The sequence below is a fragment of the Rhinatrema bivittatum genome, chromosome 15, assembly GCF_901001135.1.
Source record: "Rhinatrema bivittatum chromosome 15, aRhiBiv1.1, whole genome shotgun sequence".
NCBI classification, from domain to species: Eukaryota; Metazoa; Chordata; class Amphibia; order Gymnophiona; family Rhinatrematidae; genus Rhinatrema; species Rhinatrema bivittatum.
In genome coordinates, this window is record NC_042629.1 from 79,763,245 (window position 1) to 79,789,928 (window position 26,684).

Consider the following 26,684-nt stretch of genomic DNA (forward strand, 5'->3'; position numbering starts at 1 on the left):
ATAACCCACAGTCCAGACTGTGGGTTATGCCTCCCTTCCAGCAGATAGAGACAGAGAAAAACTTGACGGGCACCCCCTCTTAACCTGGTGTGCCACTTGCATCTCTTCAGTATAAAGATTATCCAAGCAGAAACAAGAACAACGGATCAAGAAAGGACAAAAGAAAAACAGAGAACTTTGAACTACAACTGGTGGAAAAACACATGCCAAACCCATAAAGAGAAGAAACCTGTAGCCTTCTGCAGTAACACTGAATAGCAGAGCAGACTCATGAAAAACCCCTCAAAGGGAGGACGTCTGGACTGATCCATGGTACTACAGGAACGAAAATTAGCAGGTAAGAACCACTATTCCTTTCCTTGTACGTACCCGGATCAATCCAGACTGTGGGATGTACTAAAGCTTCCCTATACAGGGTGGAACGTTGAGTCCCCCGCTCGAATGACACCACTCCCAAAATTGCTGACATCCAGAGCCTGGACATCCAAGTGGTAGTGACTAGCAAACGTATGTAGTGTTTTCCAGGTTGCCACCCTACAGATTTCTTGCAGTGAAACCAGCTGGCATTCAGTCCAAGAAGCCGCCTGGGAGCGAATTGAGTGGGCTTTCAAGCCCTCTGGAACCATTCGGCCTCTACAAACGTAAGCAGACGAAATAGCTTCTTTTAACCATCTCGCAATTGTTGCCCAAGATGCTTTATGGGGCCCTTCTTAGCACCGCTCCACAAGACAAACAAATGATCTGAAAATCGGAAAGGATTGGTGACCTCCAAATAGCACATCCAGATGCCTCAGCTCCCTCGCATGTGGGACATCTGGAGAGATATGCGAAAAAGCTGGGAGCTCCACTGATTGACTTAAATAAAAGGCTGAGACCACCTTTGGCAAAAAGGAAGGAACTGTCGTAAGAGAAACTCCAGAATAAGAATGTGTGTCTCAAACTCTGAAAAGATAAATTATTTCAGTAATAATTCATCCCAGTTTACACTTCTCTTTGGGGACGTAGCTGTATGAAACTTTTATGGCTTGTATATCTACTATATTCCAAATAAAAAGTTAAATTACAAAAAAAAAAAGAAAAAGAAAAATACAGCTACATTTGACAGGTTGGTTTTAAAAGGCCACGTCTCATTAAATTACTTAGTGATTCTTTTTGGTTGGATGTCTATTCACATTACAATTTTAATCATTAGAAACTTTTAGAACCAGTACTGTACAGAATTTCTTCTCAAGTATTGCAGTGCCACCCTCTGCTGCTACTCTTTGCCTGCCTCTACCCATCCCCTGGGGGCTGAGTGTGCTACTGCCATCTCCAGCAGCTGCAGCCAAGTCAAAGGAAGCACTGTTTTCAGCAAGTATAAAATAGACATTTTTAAATAAATAAGTCCAACTTACCTCATAGATTTTTGTTGAAGGGTCTGACTTGGCTGCCTGAGAGATGTGAGTGTTACTCTCTTCTGAAGACAGATACTGGGAAAGAGAAAAAGACCTCACATGAAAAAAATATATGTGCAGAAGATAGACGCCCTGATAGCACAGTAAGGAAAGAGCAGAGGATGCTAGAAAGCATGCATAACATGCAGGCAGATCTCTCTTTTCTCTTTAGAACAAAAGAACATGCCATACTGGGTCAGACCAAGGGTCCATCAAGCCCAGCATCCTGTTTCCAACAGAGGCCAAACCAGGCCATATGAACCTGGCAAGTACCCAAAAACTAAGTCTATTCCATGTTACCCATTGCTAATGGCAGTGGCTATTCTCTAAGTGAACTTAATAGCAGGTAATGGACTTCTCCAAGAACTTATCCAATCCTTTTTTAAACACAGCTACACTAACTGCACTAACCACATCCTCTGGCAACAAATTCCAGAGTTTAATTGTGCGCTGAGTAAAAAAGAACTTTCTCCGATTAGTTTTAAATGTGCCCCATGCTAACTTTATGGAGTGCCCCCTAGTCTTTCCATTATCCGAAAGAATAAATAACCGATTCACATCTACCCGTTCTAGACCTCTCATGATCTTAAAGACCTCTATCATATCCCCCCTCAGCCGTCTCTTCTCCAAGCTGAAAAGTCCTAACCTCTTTAGTCTTTCCTCATAGGAATATTTGTTCCCTTTTATGCTGCTTCATTTTACATAAGCTCAGGGTGGTGTATTGCAAATAACTGAAAACATTAAATACATAAAATCAAACCATATAAACATATAAAACAAACAAAATTTGAAACTGAAAGCAAAAGGAAAATTGGTTCTTACCTGCTAATTTTCGTTCCTGGAATACCACAGATCAGTCCTGACAAGTGGGTTTTGCATCCCTACCAGCAGATGGAGGCAGAGAACAAAAAAAACAACTTTTAAGACACTGCTACATAACCGAGAGTGCCACCTGCAGTCCCTCAGTATTGGCCTGTACCCAAGCCAAGATAAAACAATCTCAAATTAACTCCAACCCCCATCTCCAGGGCAAACATTGAATCAATGGTAAACCTCCCTGAACTGGGTTGATCCCCTTGAACTGGAAGCCTTCACACACGATCGGAGAGAGACAGAGATTGCCGCTGTGCGACCTAGATCTCTTTCGGTGCATCGAACACATTGGAGAGCATTGTCTGTTAATAACACTGCAGCACAGGATATAATTATCAATCAGAGACCATTTGATGCATATTTACAATTTGCAACCCGGATACTCAGAAACCCAAAATGATAAAGTTGAGCCCCTGACGCAGCCCCATTGTAAGAGGGCGAAACTCGGCCTGAGTCAGGCTTGTTTGAAAAATTGTGTGTCTCTGTCCAATAAAGAAACCAGATCGGACATTTGGCTTCTAATTCTGTATTGTCGCCTCCACGGCTTTGTTAGACAGCCTCCCTTGCTGTTTCATCAGTCCATAAAAGTTGCAATGACTCTAAACAACTGAAACAACAAAGAGGAAAGAAGTACCCCAGGATGGGATCTGGAGAGGCCCGCTCACGGCACACCTTCAAAGTCTCTTGAAGCTAGTGCTTGGACAACCAGACTGTAATGCCTCGCAAAAGTATGCAAGGATTTCCAAGTAGCCGCCCGACAAAGCTCCTGCGGAGAACCATCTGACACTCCACCCAGAATGCCGTCGCAGCCCCACTGGAAGAGATCCACTGCAAAACAAAGAGGCTGAGTGAAAGAGACCTTCAGCCAGCGAGTTATATTAGTCTTTGAAGCCTGCCGTCTCCGTTTGAGACCACTTCATAGTCCAAAAAGATGGTCCGACTCATGGAAAGCATTTGCAACTTCCAGACAACGCAGCAGTGCTCTGCGACCGTCCAGCTTCCGCAAGTCCCTAGACAAAGCATCCGAGGGGACTAATTCCGTGAAGGCCGGTAGTTCCACAGATTGGTTGAAAAGAAGGAACTGTCCATAATGAAAACCCCCGAATGCGAAATCCGCAAAAAGAGGGTTTTGAACAGGAAAGCACCTGGAGCTCCGACACCCTACTAGCCGAAGAGATGTCCACTAGAAAACAACTACCTTCAAGGTAAGATTCCTCAAGGTCGCCCTTTGGACAAGCTCAGAAGGCGCCAAGGAAAGAGTCGTGAAAGGTAATTTCAGACTCCCCGACGGACAAGGATGCCTCAGCGGAGGACCCAAGTGATTTGCTCCTCTTAGGAAATGAACCACCTCCGGATGTGCCGCTAACACCACTCCCTGCCCGGTGCCACGCAAACAATCAAGAGCCGCCACCTGCACTCTAACAGAACTACTCGACAAGCCGTTGCTCAGTCCAGATGGAAGAAAAACCGAACACCGCTGACACTAAGGCCTAGGTAGGTAGCACCTCACGGTCCAGACACTAAGCTGAAAAATCTTCCAAATTGAAACGTTCACTATGTTAGTGGAAGGCTCACGCGACCCTCGGAGCGTAGCCACTACAGCTGAATAATAGCCCTTGTGATGTAAACGGTGCCTTTCAAAGGCCAAGTCGCTAGACAAAAGCGACCCACTTCCTTCAAACAAACGGGCCCTTGATGCAGCAGGCCTGGAAGAAACTGGAAACTGCAGCGGTCACATACCACCAGATTTGAGGAGGTCCGCCCACCAGGAACGTCTCAGCCATTCTGGGATTACCAGGATGACCTCTACTGGATGGATCTCTAATCGCCTAAGTACCTCGACGATCAACAGCCAAGGCGGGAAGACGTACAGAAGAACCCCGGTGGGCCAGGACAGCACTAGGGCATCTACCCCTTCCGCTTTCGTCTCTCTGCGACAACCATAAAAAAACCGCAGCGCTGGCGTGCCCCACACGTTGCAACCGAGCGGAGAGACAGCGACCATCAATTCCCATTCCCCAGGGTCTAGATGGTGACGGTTGAAAAAGGGCCAGCTGTACGTTGTCCACACCGGCGAAGTGAGACGATGCAGTACTTACTAAGTTCTGCTCCGCCCAGGAGATCAAGGGACGAGCTTCCAGCGCCACTGGTCGACGCCAGACGCCCCCTTGGCTATGGATATACGCCACCGTAGTCTCACTGTCCGAAAGAATTCTGACCGACCTTCCGTGGAGGCGAGGCCGGTACGCTTGTAGCGCTAGCCACAGAGCCCTGGTGTGCAGACAATAGACAGACTACTGCAATTCCTCGGGAAATCATAATCCCTGGACAGATTTCCCCCGGCACACTGCCCCCCCAACCAGAGGGGCTGGCATTCGTGGTGACTAATGTCCAGTCAGGAATATCCAAGGGGACACCATGGGACAAAATTGCCCATCCGCAACCACCAATCGAGACTGTCCCGCGCTGCATCCGTCAGTGGAAGAGGCAGATGAAAAGGTTCGGGGACTGGGGTCCATCAGAAAGGCAAGGCTGACTACAAAGGCCTCCTAAGAGCAAAGGCCCAGGATCCCAGCTCTAAGGTGGAAAACATTGAACCAAGAACTTGCAAATAACTGCGAACCCTGGATGGATGCTTAATCAATAAGTCTCGCACTTGACCATGCAGTTGGGAGATGCAGTCTGTGGTAAGAAAGACTCTGCCCTGCTGATTGCCGAATAGAGCACCCAAATATTCCAAGGACTGAGTTGGCCCCAGCCGACTCTTGGTGAAATTGACCACCCAGCACAGCGACTGCAGAAGCTGGAGCACTCCATGTATCGCCCCTCGGGGAAAAACTACCGATTGCGCTCACATCAGCCAGCCGTCCAAGTAGGGATGGAGTAGAAGTCCCTCCTTGCGGAGAAGGGCTGCCACCACCTGATGAACCAGGATTGAAAACCGCAGAAACCTCTGGTGGTCTGAACGGATACCGATATGCCGGTACGCCTTCATGAGATCCAGGGACGCTAAGAACTCTTGCCTTGCGCTCTGAGGGTAATGACCGACTGTAGAGTCTCCATGCGAAACCGTGGTCCTCTGAGACACCGGATTACTCTTGAGATCCAGAAAGAGGGCCGAAAAGAGCCCTCTTTTCCTTGGCCCCACGAAGTAAAGGTAGTAACGACCTGTCTGTCTTACCTCTGGAGGCACTGGGACAATGGCTCTCAGGTGGACCCAGCGCTGCAAGGGTTCCTGGACCGCTTGTCACTTGGAGTCGTAACCGCAGGGGGAGATGAAAACTCAAACCAGAGGACGCCCTTTAAAATCTAAGGCGTAACCTTGACTTATCCCGGTAAGCGCTCACCGATCCATGGTTATCTTGGCCCATTCCTTGAAAAAAAACAGGGACAGTCTGCCCGCTACCTCAGGCACTGAAGAATGGACCGGCGCCCCTTCATTGGGAAGACTTGTCTCCGGAAGTCGCCTGGGCATTACCAGGTTTGCCGACGTGGCGGTCACAATAGGACTGGGACCAGGACTGTCGTCTACTTGGTGCCTATCGAAAAGAAGCACTGGGAGCTCTAGATGGCCGAAAACCTTGATTCCCTCGAAATCTGGCCTGGAACGAGAAGGAGTCCTTTAACTTCGGTCTGTCCACTGGCAATGAATGGCCCTTATTCTCCCCCAGAGATTGGATCACATCTTCAAGGTCCTTTCCAACAGCAATTTCCATATGAAGGATAGGGAGCCCAGCTATGCCATGGAGGATAGATCTGCCGACCAGTTCCTCAACCAGAGAAATCGATGGACTGACACTGCTGAAAACCATAGACAGCGTTGGCTTGTTAAAGGCGAACCCAGCAGAGGCCCGCATGCAATGCCAAGTTGCCACAGATAGATGCTCAAGCTCCCTGAGCTGAAGCCTGAAAAAAAAAAATCACTTAAGCTGCACTCTAACCTCCTGTGAGTGCAGCTGCACTCTAACCTCCTCTGAGTGCAGCTGCACTCTAACCTCCTCTGAGTGCAGCTGCACTCTAACCTCCTCTGAGTGCAGCTGCACTCTAACCTCCTCTGAGTGCAGCTGCCCCCAGCTGAGGATATAGCCTATCTAAAGCTTTGGGAATATTTAAACCCAAATCAGGGATGTCCCAGTCTTGAAACTACAAGCACGTGACAGAAAAAAGAAATGGAAAGGAAGTAGGGAGGCCCCTCAGGCCCCAAAACACCGATCCATGGCCCCCCAACTTGGACTCTTCCTGGGGATGACAATACCCGATTCCCCCCAAAATCACGGGGATAAGGGAAACCAGATCTCCTCTTTGAAGAGCCGAGCCACCGTTGGGTCGTCTTTTTCCACAGTATAAGATCCCCGCACAGTCTCATGTGGCTGATCTAGATTCCCTTTGACCCCCCTCGGAGGCTGGGATGAGAGGCCTAAACTATCCTGGTCTGACTCCCTTAACGACGACTCTGACGCTGGCTGAGGCGCCACCGACCTTAAGGGACGGCGCCCCCTGTCGGAGCCAGCGCTATTGTGTGTCCGGGCCCTCTTATTGTGCTGAACATGTGGCTGAATCACAATAGCATTAGACGTTGTTAATATTATTCTTTTTTTTTTTTTTACACTTCCTGGCTTCAAAAGCCTGGTGCAGCAGGGCACAAATCTGAAGAGAAGGAAGGAGGAAAATGCATCATCTGCGAATTTCTCAGAGCCATCCTCCACAGCTTTTGCTGCCATTACCAGCGATTTGCCCCCCTCAGGAGCCGCGGGATGGGGAGATAATGGCGGAAGATTCCCCTCCCCCGCCACTGACCACGTCACTTTCCTTGTTGCCGACGCAAAAAAGGAAAATTAGTTCTTACTTGTTAATTTTCGTTCCTGTAGTACCACAGATCAGTCCAGACTGTGGGTTGAGCCTCCGCAGGTGGAGACAGACTAAAACTGAAAAGGTGTCCTATATGAGGATAGAGACCATCCTGTAACCCTTCAGTATAACCATTGTCAAAGCAGAAAATAACAAAACCAGAATAGGATCAAGCAAGTAAGCATAAATGCTCAAATGAGCAACTGTAGAACAATGTAAGAAACAAGATATGACTATACGCTCTTGCATATACTTGGTATTTGAACAACCAAGGCTTCCAGTGTAATTGCTCAGTATTCTTGCAAAGAATGAAGGATCAAAATCTGCGAATCTGCAGAACAAGCTTCGAGGACAGGAAAAGAAAATACAGACAGGGAAGGGCATCTGGACTGATCCGTGGTACTACAGGAACGAAAATTAACAGGTAAGAACTAATTTTCCTTTCCCTGTACGTACCCGGATCAGTCCAGACCATGGGATGTACCAAAGCTTCCCTATCCCGGGTGGGACCAAGGCAGTCCCGCTCGAAGCACTTGCCATCCAAAGGAACCAAAAACTGGCGCTTGCACATCCAGACGGTAGTGTCAAGCAAAAGTATGCAGGGACGTCCAGGTGGCGGCCCTGCAAATCTCTTGCGGAGAGACCGATTGGCTCTCCGCCCAGGAAGTAGCTTGAGAACGTAGCGAGTGAGCCTTTAAGCCCTCCGGAATTGTCTGTCCTTGGCAGAGATAAGCCGAGGAAATGGCTTCCTTCAACCATCGTGCAATAGTGGTTTTAGAAGCCGGCTTGCCCCGATTGGGACCATTCCAGAGGACAAAAAGATGGTCCGAGACCCGAAAGTCATTGGTAACCTGAAGATACCAGAGTAGAACGCGTTTGACATCCAGTTTTCGAAGATCACCTCCAGCGGTACCCACAATCTTGTCCAGAGAAAACGCAGGAAGCTCTACCGATTGGTTGACATGGAAGGCGGACACCACCTTCGTAAGAAAAAAAGAGGGCACCGTTTTGAGAGCGACACCAGAGTCGGAGATTCGCAAAAAGGGTTCCTGACAGGACAACGCTTGAATCTCAGAGACCCGCCGAGCGGAAGCGATCGAAACAAGGAAAATTGTCTTGAGCGTAAGGTCCTTTACTGTAGCCCGACGGAGAGGTTCGAACGGAGCAGAACAGAGGGCCTGGAGGACCAGATTGAGACTCCACGAAGGACAAGTATTGCGAGCGGGCGGACGCAGGTGTTTGACTCCCCTCAAGAACCTTGAGGGGAGTCAAACGTCTGGGTGAGCTGCTAAAGGATGACCCTCGACCTGTCCGAGAAGAGAGCCAAGAGCGGAAACTTGTACGCGGAGAGAACTGAAGGAGAGGCCCTTGGAGAGACCCTTCTGTAGAAAAGAAAGAACTAACGAGACCGGGGCGGAGCGAGCTGAGACACCTGACTCCTCACAGTCTCGAAGACTTTCCAAACGCGCACGTAGGCTAGAGAAGTTGACTGCTTTCGGGCTCGAAGCAAGGTGGAGATGACCTCTTCCTTGTAGCCCTTATGTCTCAGACGCCGCCGTTCAAAAGCCAGGCCACTAGACAAAAGCGATCGGCCTGGTCGAAATATATGGGCCCCTGCTGCAGTAGATGAGGAAGATGGCCCAGCCGCAGAGGTCCGTCCGTCGCCAGGTTGACGATATCTGCGAACCATGGTCTGCAAGGCCACTCGGGTGCTACCAGGACCACTGGTCCCCTGTGGATTTCTATTCTCCTGAGAATCTTTCCCACTAGGGGCCACGGAGGAAACACGTACAGAAGGACGTCTGTGGGCCAGGGAAGAGCCAGAGAATCCACTCCCTCCGAGCCATGGTCCCTCCAGCGGCTGAAGAACCGATCGGTCTTGGCATTGCGCATGGTCGCCATTAAGTCCAGGTGGGGCTGACCCCACCTTCTGATGATCAGGTCCATGGCTGCTTCCGAGAGTTCCCACTCTCCCGGATCGAGCGATTGGCAACTGAGAAAATCTGCTTGAACATTTTCCTTGCCCGCAATGTGAGAGGCCGCCAGGCAATCCAGGTGTCGTTCCGCCCAGGCAAAGAGATGGCTGGCTTCCAGGGCTACCAGGCGACTGCGGGTGCCCCTCTGACGACTGATGTACGACATGGTGGTGGAGTTGTCGGACAGCACTTTTACTGCTTTGCCGCGTATGAGGGGCAAGAATTCCTGCAGAGCCAGAAGCACTGCCCTGGCCTCCAGCCGATTGATGTGCCAGTGAGTCTGAATGGGTGACTATATCCCCTGAGTGGACCGGGACAGGCAGACCGCACCCCAGCCCGAGAGACTGGCATCCGGGGCATTCCCCGGAGAAGATGGGGGAGCGAAAGCCACCACTGCAAGTCTGTGCCGGTAGAGGCAGAAACAGGGAGGACCATGTGATACTGTTCCGACACCGGCTGCCAACGTGATAGCAAAGCTTTCTGTAACGGTCGCATATGAGCAAAGGCCCAGGGGACTAGGTCGATGGTGGAAGCCATGGACCCTAGGACCTGCAAGTAGTCCCAGGCCGTTGGAAGAGGCAGCGAGATCAAGTCCCGGATCTGGCCGATCAACTTGAGAATCCGCGCAGGAGGCAAGAAGACTTAGCCGAGTCGGGTGTCGAAGCGGGATCCCAGGAACTCTAATTCCTGGGAGGGCTGGTGTTTGCTTTTGGAAAAATTCACTATCCACCCGAGAGACGCAAGGAGGGCCAATACCCGATCTACCGCCTGTTTGCAGAGAACCTCCGACTTGGCCCGCACAAGCCAGTCGTCCAGATAGGGATGAACTAGAACACCTTCCCGACGAAGGGCTGCCGCCACCACGACCATGGTTCTTGGTGAAGGTGCGAGGCGCGGTCGCAAGGCCGAATGGTAGGGCCCGAAACTGGAAGTCCCGATTGAAAATGTGGAAGCGAAGATACTTTTGATAATCGCGGTGGATCGGGATATGGAAGTACGTCTCCGTCAGATCGAGCGAGGCGAGGAACTCTCCGGGGCGAACCGCCGCAATGACCGCTCGCAGGGTTTCCATGCAAAAACGTGGGATTTTGAGGGCTTTGTTGACCCGTCTGAGGTCCAGGATCGGCCGAAAAGCCCCGTCCTTCTTGGGAACGACAAAGTAGATGGAATACTGGCCTGTGCCAAGCTCTCTTTCCGGGATCGGGACAACTGCACCCAGGCTCAGTAGTCTGGCGATAGTTTGCTCCACCGCTTGTTTGGAGCGCCCGCAAGGGGAGAATAGGAAGAGATCAGGTAGGTCGTGGACAAGATCGAAGGCGTACCCGTCTCGTATAATGTCGACCCACTGGTCCGACGTGATCTTGACCCATTCCTCGAAAAAAAGGAAGAGGCGACCGCCCAGAAACGGGATCGAGGAATGGGCTGGCTGACCTTCATTGAGTAGCAGGCTTAGGGGTGGGGCGCGCAGGCTGGCCCTCACGAAAGGGCGACGTCCATGAAAGGGCTGCGACCAAGACTGAGACCGGGAAGAATAACCCCTCGTGGCACCACCCCGTCCGCGTGGGGTATACTGTCTCTGTCCCCAAAAACGAGGACGGGAGGGTGTGAAGGAGCGTGCTGGTCTCTGACGATCCTCCGGGAGCTTATGGACCTTACTGTCCCACCAGGAAACCATAAGCTTCTCCAGGTCCTCACCAAACAGCAACTTACCTTTGAAGGGCAGCGAGCCCAACCGTGCTTTGGAGGACGGGTCAGCCGACCAATTGCGCAGCCAAAGGAGTCGCCTAGCGGACACCATCGAGGCCATCGCTTTTGCCTGGCCACGGAGGAGGTCATAGAGTGCATCAGCCCCATAGGCGATGACGGCTTCTAAACGCTCGGCCTGCTCCGCCTCTGCCGATGGGAGGTCCTGGGCCCCGAGTAACTGTTGGGTCCATCTAAGACCTGCCCGCAACATGAGACTGCGGCAGGCAGTCGCGCGGACCCCCAGGGCCAGGACCTCGAAAATGCGTTTCATATGCGCTTCAAGCTTGCGGTCCTGTCCATCCTTCAGGGTTGTCGATCCCTCCACCGGGATGGTAGTGTGTTTGGTGACTGCAGAGACGTAGGAATCCACATAGGGATTTCTCAAGATTTCCAAACAGTCCTCTGGGAGAGGGTATAGCTTGTCCATAGCGCACCCCACCTGGAGTCCTGCTTCAGGAGCCTCCCATTCCTGCAGGAGCAATAGCTTATGCATGGGGTGAAATGGAAAAGCGTTTGCCGGAGCCCTGAGTCCCGCCAGGACCGGGTCCATATTTTTAGGCAAGGAGTCTGTATCTGCAGAGGGCCCCTCCAACCCCAATTCCTGGAGGATAAAGGGGATGAGGGCTCCAACTCCTCCCCCTTTGGAACATACGGAGGGCCCTGGGGTCGTCCCCTTCCAGGGGAGGGAGGGTAGCCGCGGAATCAGAAAGGGGGTTGGGCTCTGGGAGGACCGAGTCCACCGGGGGGTCAAGGGGGGGGGGGGCCACACCTGGGAACACCCGCACCTGAAGGGAATCCCTGGGGTTCCGCAGCCGGGCCACAAGTCAACGGAGCGAGGAATTTTTGCCGGGGGGGGGGGGGGGCTTCCCCCTCCTCCTGCAGGCTAGCTAGGTAGGATTTGTGCATAAGTAAGACAAATTCCGGAGAAAAACGGGTCCTGGAATTCCCAGGGGGGGGGGGGGGGGGGGGATGGGAAGCTCCAAAAAAATTCGGCTCCCCAGCCCCAGGCAGCTCTGAAACAGGAGCTGCCGAAAAATCCAAGATGGCCACCATTCCCAGGCTTTGCCGACCCGGGAACAGCCTTGGCCATGCATTGGGGATGCGATCCCCGGGCTAAATTTGCCTGCCCTGCCGAGAAGGGGCCTTCCCCACCCGGCAGGCAGGCAGAGCAAAGTCCCTCCTGCGAAAAACGCGAAGAGGGCAGCCCACAAGCAAGGCAGGCTGCCGGCTGTGGCATTAGAAGAGCTGCACTGAAGAGAAAAAAATTCTGAAAAAAAAAAAAAGATTGGCTAAAGAGGTTAGGGCTGTTCAGCTTGGAGAAGAGACGGCTGAGGGGGGATATGATAGAGGTCTTTAAGAACATGAGAGGTCTATAAAGGGGAAATGTGAATCTGTTATTTACTCTTTTGGATAATAGAAGGACCAGCGGGGCATAACATGAAGTTAGAAGTAGCACATTTAAAACTAATCGGAGAAAATTCTCTCACTCAACGCACAATTAAACTCTGGAATTTGTTGCCAGAGGATGTGGTTAGGGCAGTTAGTGTAGCTGGGTTTAAAAAAGGTTTGGATAAGTTCTTGGAGGAGAAGTCCATTAACTGCTATTAATCAAGTTTACTTAGGGAATAGCCACTGCTATTAATTGCATCAGTAACATGGGATCTTCTTAGTGTTTGGGTAATTGCCAGGTTCTTATGGCCTGGATTGGCCACTGTTGGGAACAGGATGCTGGGCTTGATGGACTCTTGGTCTGACCCAGTATGGCAATTTCTTATTAAGGGACCATGTACAGAGTGCATCTCCACCAGTATGGACCGTAAGGGCCTCTTACCCCTATTTGGGTCAGGACCCCCCCCCCTCTTCCTAGTCCCCCGGGCGTGCGGCGGCAGCAAAGGCTTTTTCCCTAGCTTTTTTGCTCTGAAGGCCTTGTGCATCAATAATACAAATTCAGAGGAAAAGGAAGGTTCTGATGAGGAATCAGTAGCCCCCTCAGGGCTCTCCTCATGAATGGGAGAGGCTGCACCCGTAGGAGCCCCCCCCCGGCAGGAATGTTGTGGAGAGAGCGAGGGGGGTAAAATTCCCTCCCCCATCGCTGCTCACGTGGCCGCACGAAATGTGCTCAAAATGGCTTCCGCCCCCCCCCGCTTAGCGGGAACGGGTCTTCTGACAACAAGCCCCTCGTCCCTGCACTCGCCACGGAACGCGAAGCTCGACCGCCCCCCTCCCCCCCCCCCGGAGCGAAACGGAGAATCTTTTGTCCCCCTGCACCCAATCTGAACAGAGGCCTTCCCTTGATGAACCGCGCGCGTGGAAAGAAGAGCCCTGAGGCATTGCAGGCCCGCCGCAAAGTAAAAACACAACAGATTAAATTACAAAGTCGGCCGCAAAGCCCCCCCCCCCCCCCCCCCCCCCCCCCAATAACCCCCACTAAGTTTCGGAGAGTCGGCGCGCACAAGAAAAAAATAAAGAATTTTTTTTTTTTTTGTAAAAGAAATACAAACTTGCCGTGCGCTGTCTCCGGTTCTGGAAGACAGGTCCTGCTCTTGTGGGGGTGAGTGAACCGGGCTCCCCGGTATTGCCCCTGCGCTTCTGAAAACTGAAAGATCAGGGTCCTCGACCCTTAGCAGCGGCCTCAACCAGAGGGGATGGTCCTCTCAGGACCTAGCAACCCCCTGGGAGGCTCTCAGAACCACTGATGGGGACGGGACTTACTGCTGGGTTACATTTTTTTTTTTTTTAAACTTAAAGAAACAGCTACCAAAAAGCTAAAACCCTGACTACACTCCTGCACTATCAAACCTGCAGCAACCAGGGAATCAGAAGAGACTGTGGGTTTTGCACCTCCGCCACCTGCTGGAGACAGAGTAAGACTAAGGGACTGTGGGTGGCACCTTGGTTGCCAGGGTAGTTTGAAAAAAAACTTCTCTGTCTCCATCTGCTGGAGGGGAGGCAAAACCCAGGTGTCTGGACTGATCCGGGTACATACAGGGAAAGGGCAATTTCCGAGGTGGTTTAGTGTTTTGGTTTTTTTTTTTATCTGTTCCGGGCGAGAGGTTGGCGGTTAAGTTTTTTGTTTCCAACCCTCTTTGCCTTTTTAAGTAAAGTTTGGTTGTTTAGGCTTGGGTACAGGTCAATACTGAGGGACTGCAGGATGCACTCTCGTTATGTAGCAGTGCCCAAAGGTCTCATTGTTCTCTGACTCCACCTGCTGGTAGGGATACACAACCCACTTCTCTGGACTGATCTGTGGTTTTACAGGAACGAAAATTAGCAGGTAAGAACCAATTTTCCTATATATGGGGGAGGAAGATTGTGTCATGGGACCTCAGGGTGACGTAAAGAGGTATATAGCAGAAAGCTGATCGCAGCATAAATAGCAGTCCTATGGCTTTGTGGCCTTGAAATATCCAGATACTGCAAGCGTGTTATTGTCACAACCAAGCAAAGGAATCAAAGATCTGATACTTGCCATTCTAAAAGGGTTTTCAAAAGACTCCATTATACTTCTGGCCTTCTGCTGGGCAACTGTGAAATTATTTTCTTCCCCATCTGTTTCAGAATCCTTAAAAAACAAACAAACAAAAAAAATATATGAATCTGCAATTATCCCGTAGCCAGGAGTGGAATGGGCCCTAAGCCACCCCAACATCTTCTGCAACTTACCCCAAACAGACTGATGCTGGCTCTGGCAACCAGGTGGCTGGAGTCCGGAAACCCCTGTCTTCTCTTCCTTTCCTCCTGCTCTTCAGGGAAGAGACTGCCTTGCCTCGGCCCCAAGGCAAGTGCTGTAGGAAAGGATGTTTATCAGTGTCACTCAAACACGCACATCACATGGCATTTACTCCATTCCCCAGCAGCTTTGTATGTGGTTACCTGTGCTTGAAACACACTGGTCCTCTTCAAGGGTGGTGTGGGAGCTGTCATGGGGTCCAAAGAGCAGATTCTCTATCCTCTGCAGAAAAGAGCAGCACGGTATGAGCAACAGAAAGAAACACCATCTGCTATTCAAGTGTTGCCATTCTACTCCACAAGGAATGCAAGAGCAACGCCAGTGCACGGCGAAGAGAGACCCCAGTACACATTGTGTCTAGGGCAGAGTGATTAACCTTTGGAGCAATGCACAAGGCTCTTTATTGTGCAGTATCCCATACCTCTGAATTCAGCATGTGCATCTTCTCCTTTACCCTGCTTGGAGTTTCTGACTACAAGATTTTGGAAAAAATTTAAAAAGTGAGTAAGTGCATAAGGAGATACTCCATGGGATAGACAACATTAGCACAGCTGGAACAAACTTTAAGAAAATCCCTAGCAGCCAGCAAGTTTCAGTGACATCTCAGCAATGCTGCCTCCTATTCATTTCTAGCTCATATTTATCCCAGGTTGTTACAAAAAAAGAGTCCGCAAAGTCTTTAATGTCTCCATCTGCTGGAGGGGAGGCAAAACCCAGCTGTCCTGGACTGATCCGGGTACGTACAGGGAAATGATAAAACGAAACGTCAGTGATGACAGCGTGCAGGACGGGGCAAGAGACATTTATTGTCCTTGTCCATTTGTGCTCATTGTTCCGTTTTTATATTGTACACCACTTTGTTGCAACATCTGTTCAGGAAATTAAATCAAGAGGTAGCATGCAAAAGAGGGAGAGAGCAGGAGATGGGGTACGAGGGCCGCAGGCCAGTACAGAGTGTTGACTTACCTTAAGCAGCGGCATCTCTCTGGCCTGCTGGATGAGGAGGTAAAGTTCATTGATTTGCTGACGAACTAGTGGTGGAACTGGGTTGCAACATGCGATTATTCCTTGGGGTTCTCTGCAAATAGACATTTTTTTTTTTTTTTTACTGAGAATATGGGGGACTTTTGAGCCAAATATGTACCCTGAAGCTGGAGCAGGAGATGAGAATGAAGGATAGATTAGCATAGTTGCATTTGGAGGAATGCAGTCTCACACTCTGCACAAGAATAAAAACTCAGTTTGCCCTCCTCAACAGGATCAGCCCTATGAAGACTAAAGCAGGTTTATAATCTCCCAGTCATAAACAAGAACAGCCCAAGCACAAAGATTATACCGGGCAAAAAGGCACACACAACATGCAACACCCTCCCCTGCCTAATACACACGTTCCACTTCTTACACACAGTCTCCCATCTTACAGGAAAAATGTAAGGCTTCCCTACTCCTGAATGGAGAAATTACTTAACTGATAATTTTGTTTTCCTTAGTGCAGACAGATGGACTTTGGTTTATGCTCCCCCACCAGCAGATGGAGACTGAGTCGGGTTTCAAAGCTGATGTCACCCTACATACACCCCTGCACTGACCTCAGCCCTCCAGTGTTCTCGTCAAAAGCCACTGTGGACCTACTAATGAAAAAACTTGATTAAAATATGATTAAAAACAGATAACCGTAACTGTACTCAACCAAACACTGAACCCCAGTAAGAATATAGGTACCCTAACCTAGGGACTGGGTGAACACTTACCCATACTCTCCTGGATTCAAGGAAACTTGGGAAACTTGCTGGGCAGACTAGATGGACCATTTTGGTCTTTTTCTGCCGTCATTACTATGTTACTATGTTAGATGCAGTTGGACATCAACTTCCTTATCTGCGTGATCGGGAGGAAGACCTTGCCCTGTTTGGTATCAAACCAGACTCCCAAATATTCCAAGGACTGAGTTTGAGACTTTTTGTCCAGGTTTACGACTCAACCGAGTTCCTGAATCAAGGTCACCCTATTGGAGTAGGACTCTTTTTACATGAAGACGCCGGAGGTCACCGCCAGGCGTGCGTGCAATGTCTTCAGGAGAAAAAGCAGGAAGCTCCACTGACTGATTGATGTGAAAGGAAAACACAACCTTTAGAAGAAAGGAGGGCACTGTCTTGAGGGAAACACCTGAGTCCGAAAAGCAGAGAAAGGCTTGGAGCTTGGACATTCTCCTGGCCGAGCAAAGAGAGACCAAAAATACTGTCTTAAGAGTGAGGGGTTCGAAAGGTGCCTCGCAAAGGGCTTGAAGCACCAAATTGAGGCTCCAGGACAGACAAGTAGGCCGGACAGGTGGGTTTAAATGTTTGGCCCCTTTAAGGAAGCGAACAACATCCGGATGGGTCGCCACCATGCAACCGTCGAAACGCCCTAGGAGGGAACAGAGGGCCGAAACCTGCACCCACAGAGAATTGAAAGACAAACCTTTGTAGAGACCAGACTGCAGGAAGGAAAGGACCTGAGACATCGGAGCATTGTGTGCCTGGACTCTGGACTCAGCATATGCATTCTCAAAAACTCTCCATAACCGGATGTAAGCGAGAGAGGTAGAGATCTTCCATGCCCGCAAGAGAGTGGAGATAACCTCCTCCTTTTACCCCTTTCTTTCTCAGGCGCCGCCGCTCAAAAGCCAGGACGCTAGACAAAAACGATCCACCCGCTCAAAAAATACTGGTCCTTGGCGGAGCAGGTTTCAGAGGTGACCGAGGTGATGAGGACAGTCTGTTGCGAGGTTCACCAGGTCTGTGAACCATGGTCTCCGAGGCCATTCCGGCGCTATGAGAATGACCGGCCCCTTGTGGAGTTCTATCCTTCTGAGTACCTGTCCCACCAGAGGCCAAGGTGGGAACACGTAGAGAAGAATGCCATGAGGCCAGGGAAGAACCAGGGCATCCACCCCTTCTGAGCAGTGCTCCCCATCTGCGGCTGAAGAATCTGGGAGCCTTTGCGTTGTTCAGGGTAGCCATCAGGTCGAGGTGAGGAACTCCCCACTTGTGCACCAGAAGAGTCATCGCCTCGTCAGATAACTCACACTCTCCAGGGTCTAGGTGTTGCCGGCTGAGGAAGTCCGCTTGCACATTCTCCTTCCCCACAAAGTGGGAAGCTGCCAGACGATTCAGGTGTATCTCCGCCTAGGAGAGCAGCTTGCTGGCCTCCAGACCCACCAGATGACTCCTGGTGCCACCCTGGCGATTGATGTAAGCTACTGTGGTGGCATTGTCAGAGAGGACCCGCACGGCCTTGTGATGGAGCAAGGGCAGGAACGTCGAGTACCAGACGGACAGCTCCGGCTTCCAGACGGGATTGCACAGGAGACCACAGTCTTTGAGTAGACTGGTGCTGGCACACCGCTCCCCATCTGGAGAGGCTGGAATCCGTCGTCACAAGGATCCACTGGGGTGTCTCCAAAGGCATTCCTTTCAAGAGGTGGGCGAGTGAAAGCCACCACTGCATGCTGGCAATGGTAGAATCTGAGAGCGGTAGGGGTGTTTGGAACTCCTCAGAGACAGGCTTCCAGCGGGACAGCAATACTTTCTGTAGAGGACACATATGCGCAAAGGACCAAGGAACCAAATCTATGGTGGAAGCCATGGAGCCCAGGACTTGGAGATAGTCCTAGGCCGTGGGTACCGAAAGAGATAAGAGATGTTGTACCTGGTCCATGAGCTTGAGCGCTCGGTGCTCGGACAATAAAACTTTGCCCACGCGGGTGTCGAAACGGGCTCATAGAAATTCCAAGACCTGGGAGGGCTTGAGGTGATTCTTGGAGAAGTTGACAATCCATCCGAGGGAGGAGAGAAAAGTCACGACCCTGTCGACCGCTGCAGTGCACAGGTTCTCTGACTTGGCCCGGATGAGCCAGTCATCCAGGTAAGGGTGGGCCAGGACTCCCTCCCGACGAAGGGAGGCCACCACCACTATCATGACCTTGGTGAACGTATGCAGCGCGGTGGCCAGGCTGAACGGAAGCTCCCGGAACTGGAAGTGGTGTCCCAGAATGGTGAAGCGGAGATACTTCTGATGGTCGTGGCGGATTGGGATATGCAGGTAAGCCTCTGTCAAGTCAAGAGAGGCCAGAAATTCACCTGAGCGAATCGCTGCTATGACCGCTCGCAGGGTCTCCATCCGAAAATGGGGCACCCGGAGAGCTTGGTTGACCCTCTTGAGGTCCAGGATCAGTTGGAAGGAGCTGTCTTTTTTGGGCACGACGAAGTAGATGGAATACTGGCTGGATCCCTGTTCCTCCAGGGGTACAGGGACTATGGCACCGAGCTCCTGTAGCCTGTCCAGAGTCTGGCACCCTGCTGGACGCTTCCGAGAACCGCAGGGAGAGATTAGAAAGTGGTCGGGGAGTTCCCGAGCAAAGTCTAACACGTAGCCGTTGGCGATCACATCGAGGACCCATTGATCTGACGTGATGTTGGCCCATTCCTCGAGAAAAAGGGACAGATGTCCACTTAAGGTGGGAGTGGAGGAATGGGCCGGTCGCATTTCACTGGGAGCACTTCAAGGTGGAACCTGAAGGGTTAGCTTCTCGGAACGGCCGTCTGCCACTAAATGAATGAGACCAAGACTGGGATCTAGTGGAGGTGGACCTTTGGGCAGCTCCTCTCTGCCTGTTGTACCTGCGCTGACCCCTGAACCGAGAGTGCGAAGGGAAAAAGGATTTGGATTGCAGAGGGCGGTCCTCCGATAGCTTATGCACCTTATTGTCCCCAAGAGATTTAATAAGCTGCTCCAGGTCCTCCCCGAAGAGTAACTTACCCTTGAATGGGAGAGTGCCCAACTGTGATTTAGAAGAGGAGTCCGCTGCCCAATTACGAAGCCAGAGGAGACGTCTAGCAGACACTGCCGAAACCATAGCTCTGGCCTGCACCCCGAGAAGATCGTAGAGGGCATCCACCCCATACGCAATGGTGCCTTCCAGCCGCTCTGCCTATTCCGCCTCTGCAGACGGGAGATCCTGGGTGCTGAGTAGTTGTTGAATCCACCTAAGGCTTGCCCGCTGCATGAGACTGCTTCAGACTGTCGCCCGGACCCCGAGCGCTAAGATCTCAAAAATCCTTTTGAGGTAGACCTCCAATTTGCGATCCTGAAGATCTTTCAACGCAGTCAGCCCCACAACTGGGATAGTAGTGTGCTTCGTGACAGCGGAGACAGAGGCGTCTACCTTGGGGACCTGGAGCATATCCAGACACGGGTCTGGAAGCGGGTACAGCTAGTCCATGGCTCTGCCCACGTGCAAACAGGCTTCCAGTGTCTCCCATTCCCGGAGCAGTAACTGCATTAACATTGGATGGAAAGGGAAGGTGCGTGGGAGTGCCCTCAAGCCGGCGAGGACTGGATCGACGTTGCTAGAAGCTGCAGCGGATGCGTTGTCCTCCGGAGGGGCATCTAAGCCCAACTCAGCCAGAACATGGGGTATAAGCGGATCCAGCTCTTCACGCTAGAAGAGACAACAACCTGGGGTCGTCCCCCTCTATCGGTGGATTCAGAGCGAGGACATCGGCATCCGGGTCGGGGTCCAGTATTGGAGCAGGCGGATCAGTGGGGGCCGGAGGAGCTGGAACCCCTGGGACCATCCGAACCCGGTTCGCCCCTTGAGAGTCTGGGGTCCTAGGCCCCTGCGCTGCAGCCAATCTAGGGACCTTGGCAGGAGGAGGGCAGGCAGGCAGCTGAGGATCTGGTGGGTCTTCCTGTTGTAGAAGGCTGGCCGGACACCCTCCTGTGGCATCTGGGGGGTCCATGGGGAAAAAATCGGGTCCCTTCTCCCATCAGGCTCAGAATCTTCAGCGAGGTTTGGAGCCAAAATGGCCGCCATTCCCAGGAACGGGGCCGTCCTTGCAGCGCGTCTGCCAGGCCGGGAACGAGCAGCTGATCTCTCCAGCGTAGAGGAGCCTTCCCCTCCGTTCAAGCATCGAGAACACACTCCCTCGCGGGAGAGCCGCGAAGGCATAGAGGGAGAGAGGGGGAGGGGCAGATCTGCCGCGTGTGAGACGGCAAGAATCGCCAGTGCCTGGCTGAGAGCAGGGAATTGAAAGTTCAGCTACCCGCTCTTTCCCCCGATTGAAGGTTTTTTTTTTCCAAACTTGTTGGAAAGGTTGAAGAAGCAGAAGAATGAACTTCGCTGCAGCAGACACGAGGTATGCTTTGTCTCTGTGTCTGCGCGGGGAGGGACTGGACCACCAGTTTCACCCCTAGCCAGGCAGGTCACCGGGTAGGGTGCTAGGCTGAGGATCTCAAAGGGCAAAGCCCCCCTAGGCACCCAGTAAGAGCAAGGGGCAAACTGTTGCTCCCTACCAGAAAAGAAAACTTGAAGATTTTTTTTTTTTTTTGAAAACTAGAAATTAAGTACTTGCTTGATCCAAATAAGACAGATAGAGGGAGAAAGTAGACTTTCCCAAACAATCTAGCTGTCTAGAGGGGAGCCGCATGGTCTGCCATCTGCATCTGCTGGAGATATAGAATACCCTTTTAGTTTTTTGTCTATCAGGACAGTGCTCACCCTGCATCTCTTCAGTATTTCTCTATCTCCATCTGCTGGACAGGAGGCTCAACCCACTGTATGGACTGATCCGGGTACGTAGAGGGAATAGGATTCCTCTTTGGTTCCATCAGAGTCCACCCCAGAAACTCCCAGCATCTTCAGAGTCTGGGAAACCAGTGTTGGCAATTCATCTCTATGGAAAAGCCATAACATGGTCCAAAACAGTTCTAAATCGGGGGGGATTTCCCCATCTTCCAAGGAATCTGGATCCTCCTCTTCGTCCGTGCCATCCAGGTCTCTGCCGGGGATACCCTTGGTGAGACGAAGCATGCCTTAAGGTCTGCCAACAGGACTGGGAGAGGGAGGGCTTACCGGCTGAGGTTCTATCTGGACAGGGGCAAGTGAGGTAGCAGACTGAGCCTGTATGAAGACTTGAAGGCCTTGAAAGAATTCCACCCAAGAGAAGACGGCCGGGTCCATGCCTAGCCCAGGAGGTTCTGGGGTAGGTGCTGCTAAATTTTCCTCTCCCATGGATGACCCAGTCCTAGGGTTAACTCAGATCGGGGGTACTTCTGGTTAAGGCTGTGGCTGAACCATCCTCTGAAAGGGAGTAGCCGGGCTTAGCAAAGTCCAGGAGGCCAACTCTCTCTGGGCTTCTTCACAGTGCTGACATAAGAATCCAGGTCAGATTGTGAAGCCCTAATATGACAGGCAGCACAGAGAGCAAGGTGCTTACGTTTCTTTGCTGCTGGAGCCACTGGCGAAAGTAACTGCGTATTCAGATGGCTTGCGAACTGCGTATTCAGATGGCTTGCGAAAGTAACTGCGTATTCAGATGGCTTGCGCTTAAATTTTATGCGCACAGATTTGGGGTGCCTACGCGGGCTGCAGTGAGGCGCATGTACAGCCTGTGCACCCGGCTTTACTTGTATTCTGCGCCTAGTAAGTTGTGTATTTATGTATGCGCATGATGTTATGCGCACAGCAAATGCACAGAGTCAACATGCACTGCATATACCGAAGCTCTATGGTGGGCAATACAGGGACAAAAACACGCGCAAGATGGCGCCACCACGGCCTACCACGCATTGTTCCAAGCAGGCCCTAGCCCATTGAGGGGCCACTCAATCTGCTCGGAAGCCCACTTCCCCTTACCCCAATGGAATCGGGAACAATGTTTGTATGGCACGCCGAGCAAGGAGACTGGAGGAAGTCTTACCGAAACTCAAACGTCTCTGAATCCGGAGGAAATTTTTTTTTCTTCCTTTTTTTTTTTTACTTACCTGAACTCAGCGCTTACCGGCTGAGTACAGAGATGGCCTTCGGCTGCAGGGGGAGAGGGCTTTGGCCATCACCGCCACGCTCGGCTTCCTGCACCCGCTGCCTTTCAGCTGCTTCAGCAGCAAAGTCCACGCCGGTAACCTGATACCAGACAGACCAAGGCAAACCTCTGAGGGATCTCGGAAATCACCTCAGGAATTTCTCAATTGGGGGAGGGACCTTTGGGTATCACCACAGGAGAGCGGGGCTCAATCTTTTCTCCAATTTAATAGTAAAACTTCTTCTTCCAAAAGGTACAGCGATCCCCATCGGGAAAGCAGGTCTGCATCTGCTGGAGACGGAGGGATACTGAAGGGCTGGGGTCACTGCAGGGGAGTATCTAGGAAGACATCAGCTTTGAAACCTGACTCCTTCTCCATCCATTGGTCCTGAGTCCATCTGGATACACGCTAGGAAACAAAGGGTGTGATGGCAACTGGTCTGGTTCTTACTTTGGAAGTTCTTCAACTATTTTCAGCAGCATGTGGTTGGGCAGCACATATCTGGAAAAGGGAGAAGAGTGAGATGAAATAGCAGCTCAGGTGGTCATACACACCAATCTGTGAGTGATCACCACCCTTGGACATGTTCCCCACAGATGAACCCGAAGACAGTCATCCACCCACCGAATCCCAGCTATCATGCACATCACCAAGACAGAATCATCCACCCAGTGACTCCTGATGTGCCCTTACCTCATTCTCTAATCATCCTAACACGTTCATATCATCTATTCCTTGTACGTTCCCGGATCAGTCCAGACCATGGGTTATATCCCCATTCCAGCAGATGGAGTGAGAAGGAAAACTTGTGAGGCGCTCGGAATTACCCATGAGCACCCTCTGTATCCCATCAGTATTCTTCTGTCTCCAGCAGACGACCTGCGGCTCCCACTTAAATTTTCAAATCTTTAAAGAAAGTTTACAGAATAATTTTTATTTCTTCCCTTTCCCCTCTCAGTGCTATTTTTCTTTGAATGGATGAAATTAAAAAAAAAAAAAAGTTTAAGTTTTTTAGTCAGGAAACTGATAGGAGGCTCTTAAGCTTGCCTGTGCTGCTGCCTTGAGAATAACCTTGTATTATTTCTAAGGTAGATTTTCCTTTTTCTATTAAGGGTTTTTCCTTCGTTCCTGGCCCTCGGGGTGTAAAAGCTGGTGGTCCAGCCGCTCCCCCTACCCTAAGACTGACTGACCTGAGAGGCGCCATTCCTCAGCCATAATAAAAAAAAAAATATATATACAGAAAGTGAGCCGGGCCATTGTGGTCGTCCGCAGAGAGGTTTTTGGCTCTTTTTCATTTGGCGGCTGCCAGGAGCGCTTTCGAGGGCAGTTTTTTTTGTCTGCGCCTCAGCTGTTTCCCTTCCCCCATGCCACGAGGGACGCGATGTGCCGCCTGCGGGGAGCCTGGGACTCTGCTCTCCCGCGAGGGGATTTGTACTAAATGCCTCCCTGGCGGGGAGGGTTCCTCAAGGGCTGACAGCAGACCCAGCAGTCATTTTTCACAGCCCATCCTCCTTCGGCGGGGGGTTGGCCCCGTTCCCGTCGAACGCGGGAACGGCGGCCATTTTGAATGCAGATGCGTCTGTGTCTGCGCATCCACAGGGCAGCCCTGATGCCGATTTTGTTCGGCCTCCGCCCGTTTTGACTCCGGTGGACCCCCCGGGGGACCCCTCAACTTCGGGGACAATTCCTTCAGATGGGGCCCCATCCCCCACCTGCTTTTTCGGCTGATTTTATTTTATGAATGCATAATGCTTACCTGGCCCACATGTTTCAACAGGACAGTGTTCCTTCTGGGCCCTCTTCCCCCTAAGGTAAGCAGATTGGAGGGTGCCCGGGACGTTTTGGGGACGCCCTCAGGTTCTACTCGGGCTCGAGTAGTTTCCATTCCCAACTTACTGGACCCGGCTCCAGTCACCCGGATCCGGATGGTGCTGCGGGGACCTGGATGGAGCTTTGTCCAGCAAGCACATGGAGGGGGATGATCCCAGAGTCTTGCGGCTTTTTAAAAGGGATGAGCTTGAACCACTTATTTCCCATGTTACTTTGAGTTAGATACAGATGCGCCTCAAGACCCCTCAGGCTCAAATATGGGGGCGTCAAAAGGTGATCCTGTTTTAGCGGGACTATGTCCTCCTGCAAAAACTTTTCCTTTTCATCCCATGCTGCTGCAGCTGCTCTCCAGGGAATGGGATTCTCCTGACTCGAGTCTCCGAGTGGGCCGAGCTATGGATAAGTTATATCCTCTTCTGGAGGAATTCTCAGAACTTCTTAAAGTCCCAAAAGTAGATGTTTCGGTGTCGGCGGTCACTAAGAGGACCAGTATCCCGGTGACAGGGGGACAGCTTTGCACGACCTGCAGGATCGAAAACTGGAAGTATACCTCAAGAGGATCTTTGAGGTGTCAGCATTGGGTGTCAGAGCAGTGGTCTGCAGCTCTCTAATGCAAAGAGCAGGTCTGAGGTGGGTACAGCAGTTGCTTGGTACCCAGGAGTTGCCGCCTGCAGAAGCGCAGCAAGCAGAACGCCTGGAGGCGGTGATTGCTTATTCGGTGGATGCGCTTTATGATCTCGAGGGTCCTGGCCAAGTCGATGGTGTCGGCAGTCTCGCCCAGACGTCTCCTTTGGCTCCGCAACTGGTCAGCAGACTCTTCTTCCAAGGCGCAGCTGGGCTCTCTCCCCTTTAAGGGTAAATTGTTGTTTGGAGAAGATTTGGAGCAGATTATCAAATCTCTTGGTGAGAATAAAGTACACAAGCTTCCAGAAGATCGTCCGAGAAATTTTCGGACATTCAATTCCTCTAGGGCCCGTTTCAGAGTACAACGGCATTTTTCGCAGTCAAGATCTGTTTCTCAACGTCCTCCCTCTACCAGGTCTCAATCTTGGTCTCATCCCTTTCGTGGCCGCAGATCCCCTCGAGGGGGCTTGTCACAAGGATCCGCTTCCAAGTCAACCCAATGAAGGGTCGCCGGCCCACTCCTTGCCGCCCAGAGTTGGGGGACGACTTTCCCTGTTTTACGAGGAGTGGGTCAAAATCATGTCGGATCAGTGGGTCCTGGATATTCTAAAGCACGGTTACGTTTTAGAGTTTGTTCGACCCTTAAGGGACAGGTTCCTTTTCTCCCCCTGTGGACCACTGCGGAAACAGCTAATAGTGCAGACGCTCAACAGGCTACTCGATCTTGGAGCCATTCTCCCAGAGCCGCCGAAGGAGCAAGGCAAGGCCACTATTCAGTCTACTTCGTGGTTCCCAAAAAGGACAATGCCTTCAGACCAGTATTGGATCTCAAGATAGTAAATCGGGCCCGAAAAGTTCCACATTTTCAGGTGGAAACTCTACTTTCAGTGATAGCGGCAGTCCGCAGCGGGGAATTCCTGGCGTCCTTAGACCTCACTGAGGCCTATCTCCATATTCCCATCCACAAGGCTCAGAGGTTTCTCCGATTCAAGATTATGGGTCAGCATTACCAGTTTCAGGCCCTGTCCTTCGATCTGGCAACCGCTCCCCACAACTTCACCATGTAATGGTAGTGGTGGCAGTGGCTCTATGGAAGGAGGGTGTTCTAGTTTATCCCTACCTGGATGACTGGCTCATTTGGGTGAAGACCCAGGATCTTTGCAAGCAGTCAGTCGACAAAGTGTTGCATCTCCTGAACTCTCTCGGATGGGGTGGTCAATTTTGCCAAGAGCAGTCTTACGCCATTCCAAACACTGAATTTCTTGGGAGCTCTTTTCAACATCAGTGTGGGCAAGGTTTTCTTGCATCAAGACCAGGCGTTCAATCTCATTTCACAGATTCAACGTTTCCAGAGTCTGACACTTCCCACAGCGTGGGATTATCTTTACGTACTGGGTTCCATGGCCTCCACCATAGATTTGGTACCCTGGGCTTTTGAGCGCATGCGACCTTTGCAGAGGGCATTGCTCTCTCGCTGGAAGCCGATGTCTCAGGAGTTCCAAGCTCCCTTACCACTTCCGGATCCAGTCAAGAACAGCCTGTGCTGGTGGCTCAGTCTGGATCATTTGCTCAGCGGTGTGGACTTGGAAGTTCCCCCAATGGGTGGTCGTCACCACAGATGCCAGTCTCTCCGGCTGGGGGGGGGGGGGGTGTGTGTCAAACTCAGGCGGCACAGGGCCACTGGTCATCGGTGCAGGCAAAATGGCCAATAAATCGCCTAGAGACTAGAGCAGTCCGTCTCACCCTGAAATGGTTTCTCCCTTTGGTGCGCGGCGTGTC

The 26,684-nt window shown here is 51.4% G+C and overlaps 1 protein-coding gene across 1 annotated transcript in view; it reads right to left on the reverse strand.

Moving 5' to 3' along the window:
- Positions 1-26,684, reverse strand: part of EXOSC10 (exosome component 10) — a 154,729-nt gene that overhangs the window by 26,591 nt on the left and 101,454 nt on the right. The window contains exons 13-19 of the mRNA XM_029579128.1: positions 22,902-22,952; positions 15,573-15,684; positions 15,028-15,078; positions 14,750-14,828; positions 14,540-14,661; positions 14,346-14,438; positions 1,395-1,469 (exon numbers count right to left, since the gene is read on the reverse strand). Coding sequence (XP_029434988.1) covers positions 1,395-1,469; positions 14,346-14,438; positions 14,540-14,661; positions 14,750-14,828; positions 15,028-15,078; positions 15,573-15,684; positions 22,902-22,952 — 583 coding nt within the window. The remainder of the gene's footprint in view (positions 1-1,394; positions 1,470-14,345; positions 14,439-14,539; positions 14,662-14,749; positions 14,829-15,027; positions 15,079-15,572; positions 15,685-22,901; positions 22,953-26,684) is intronic.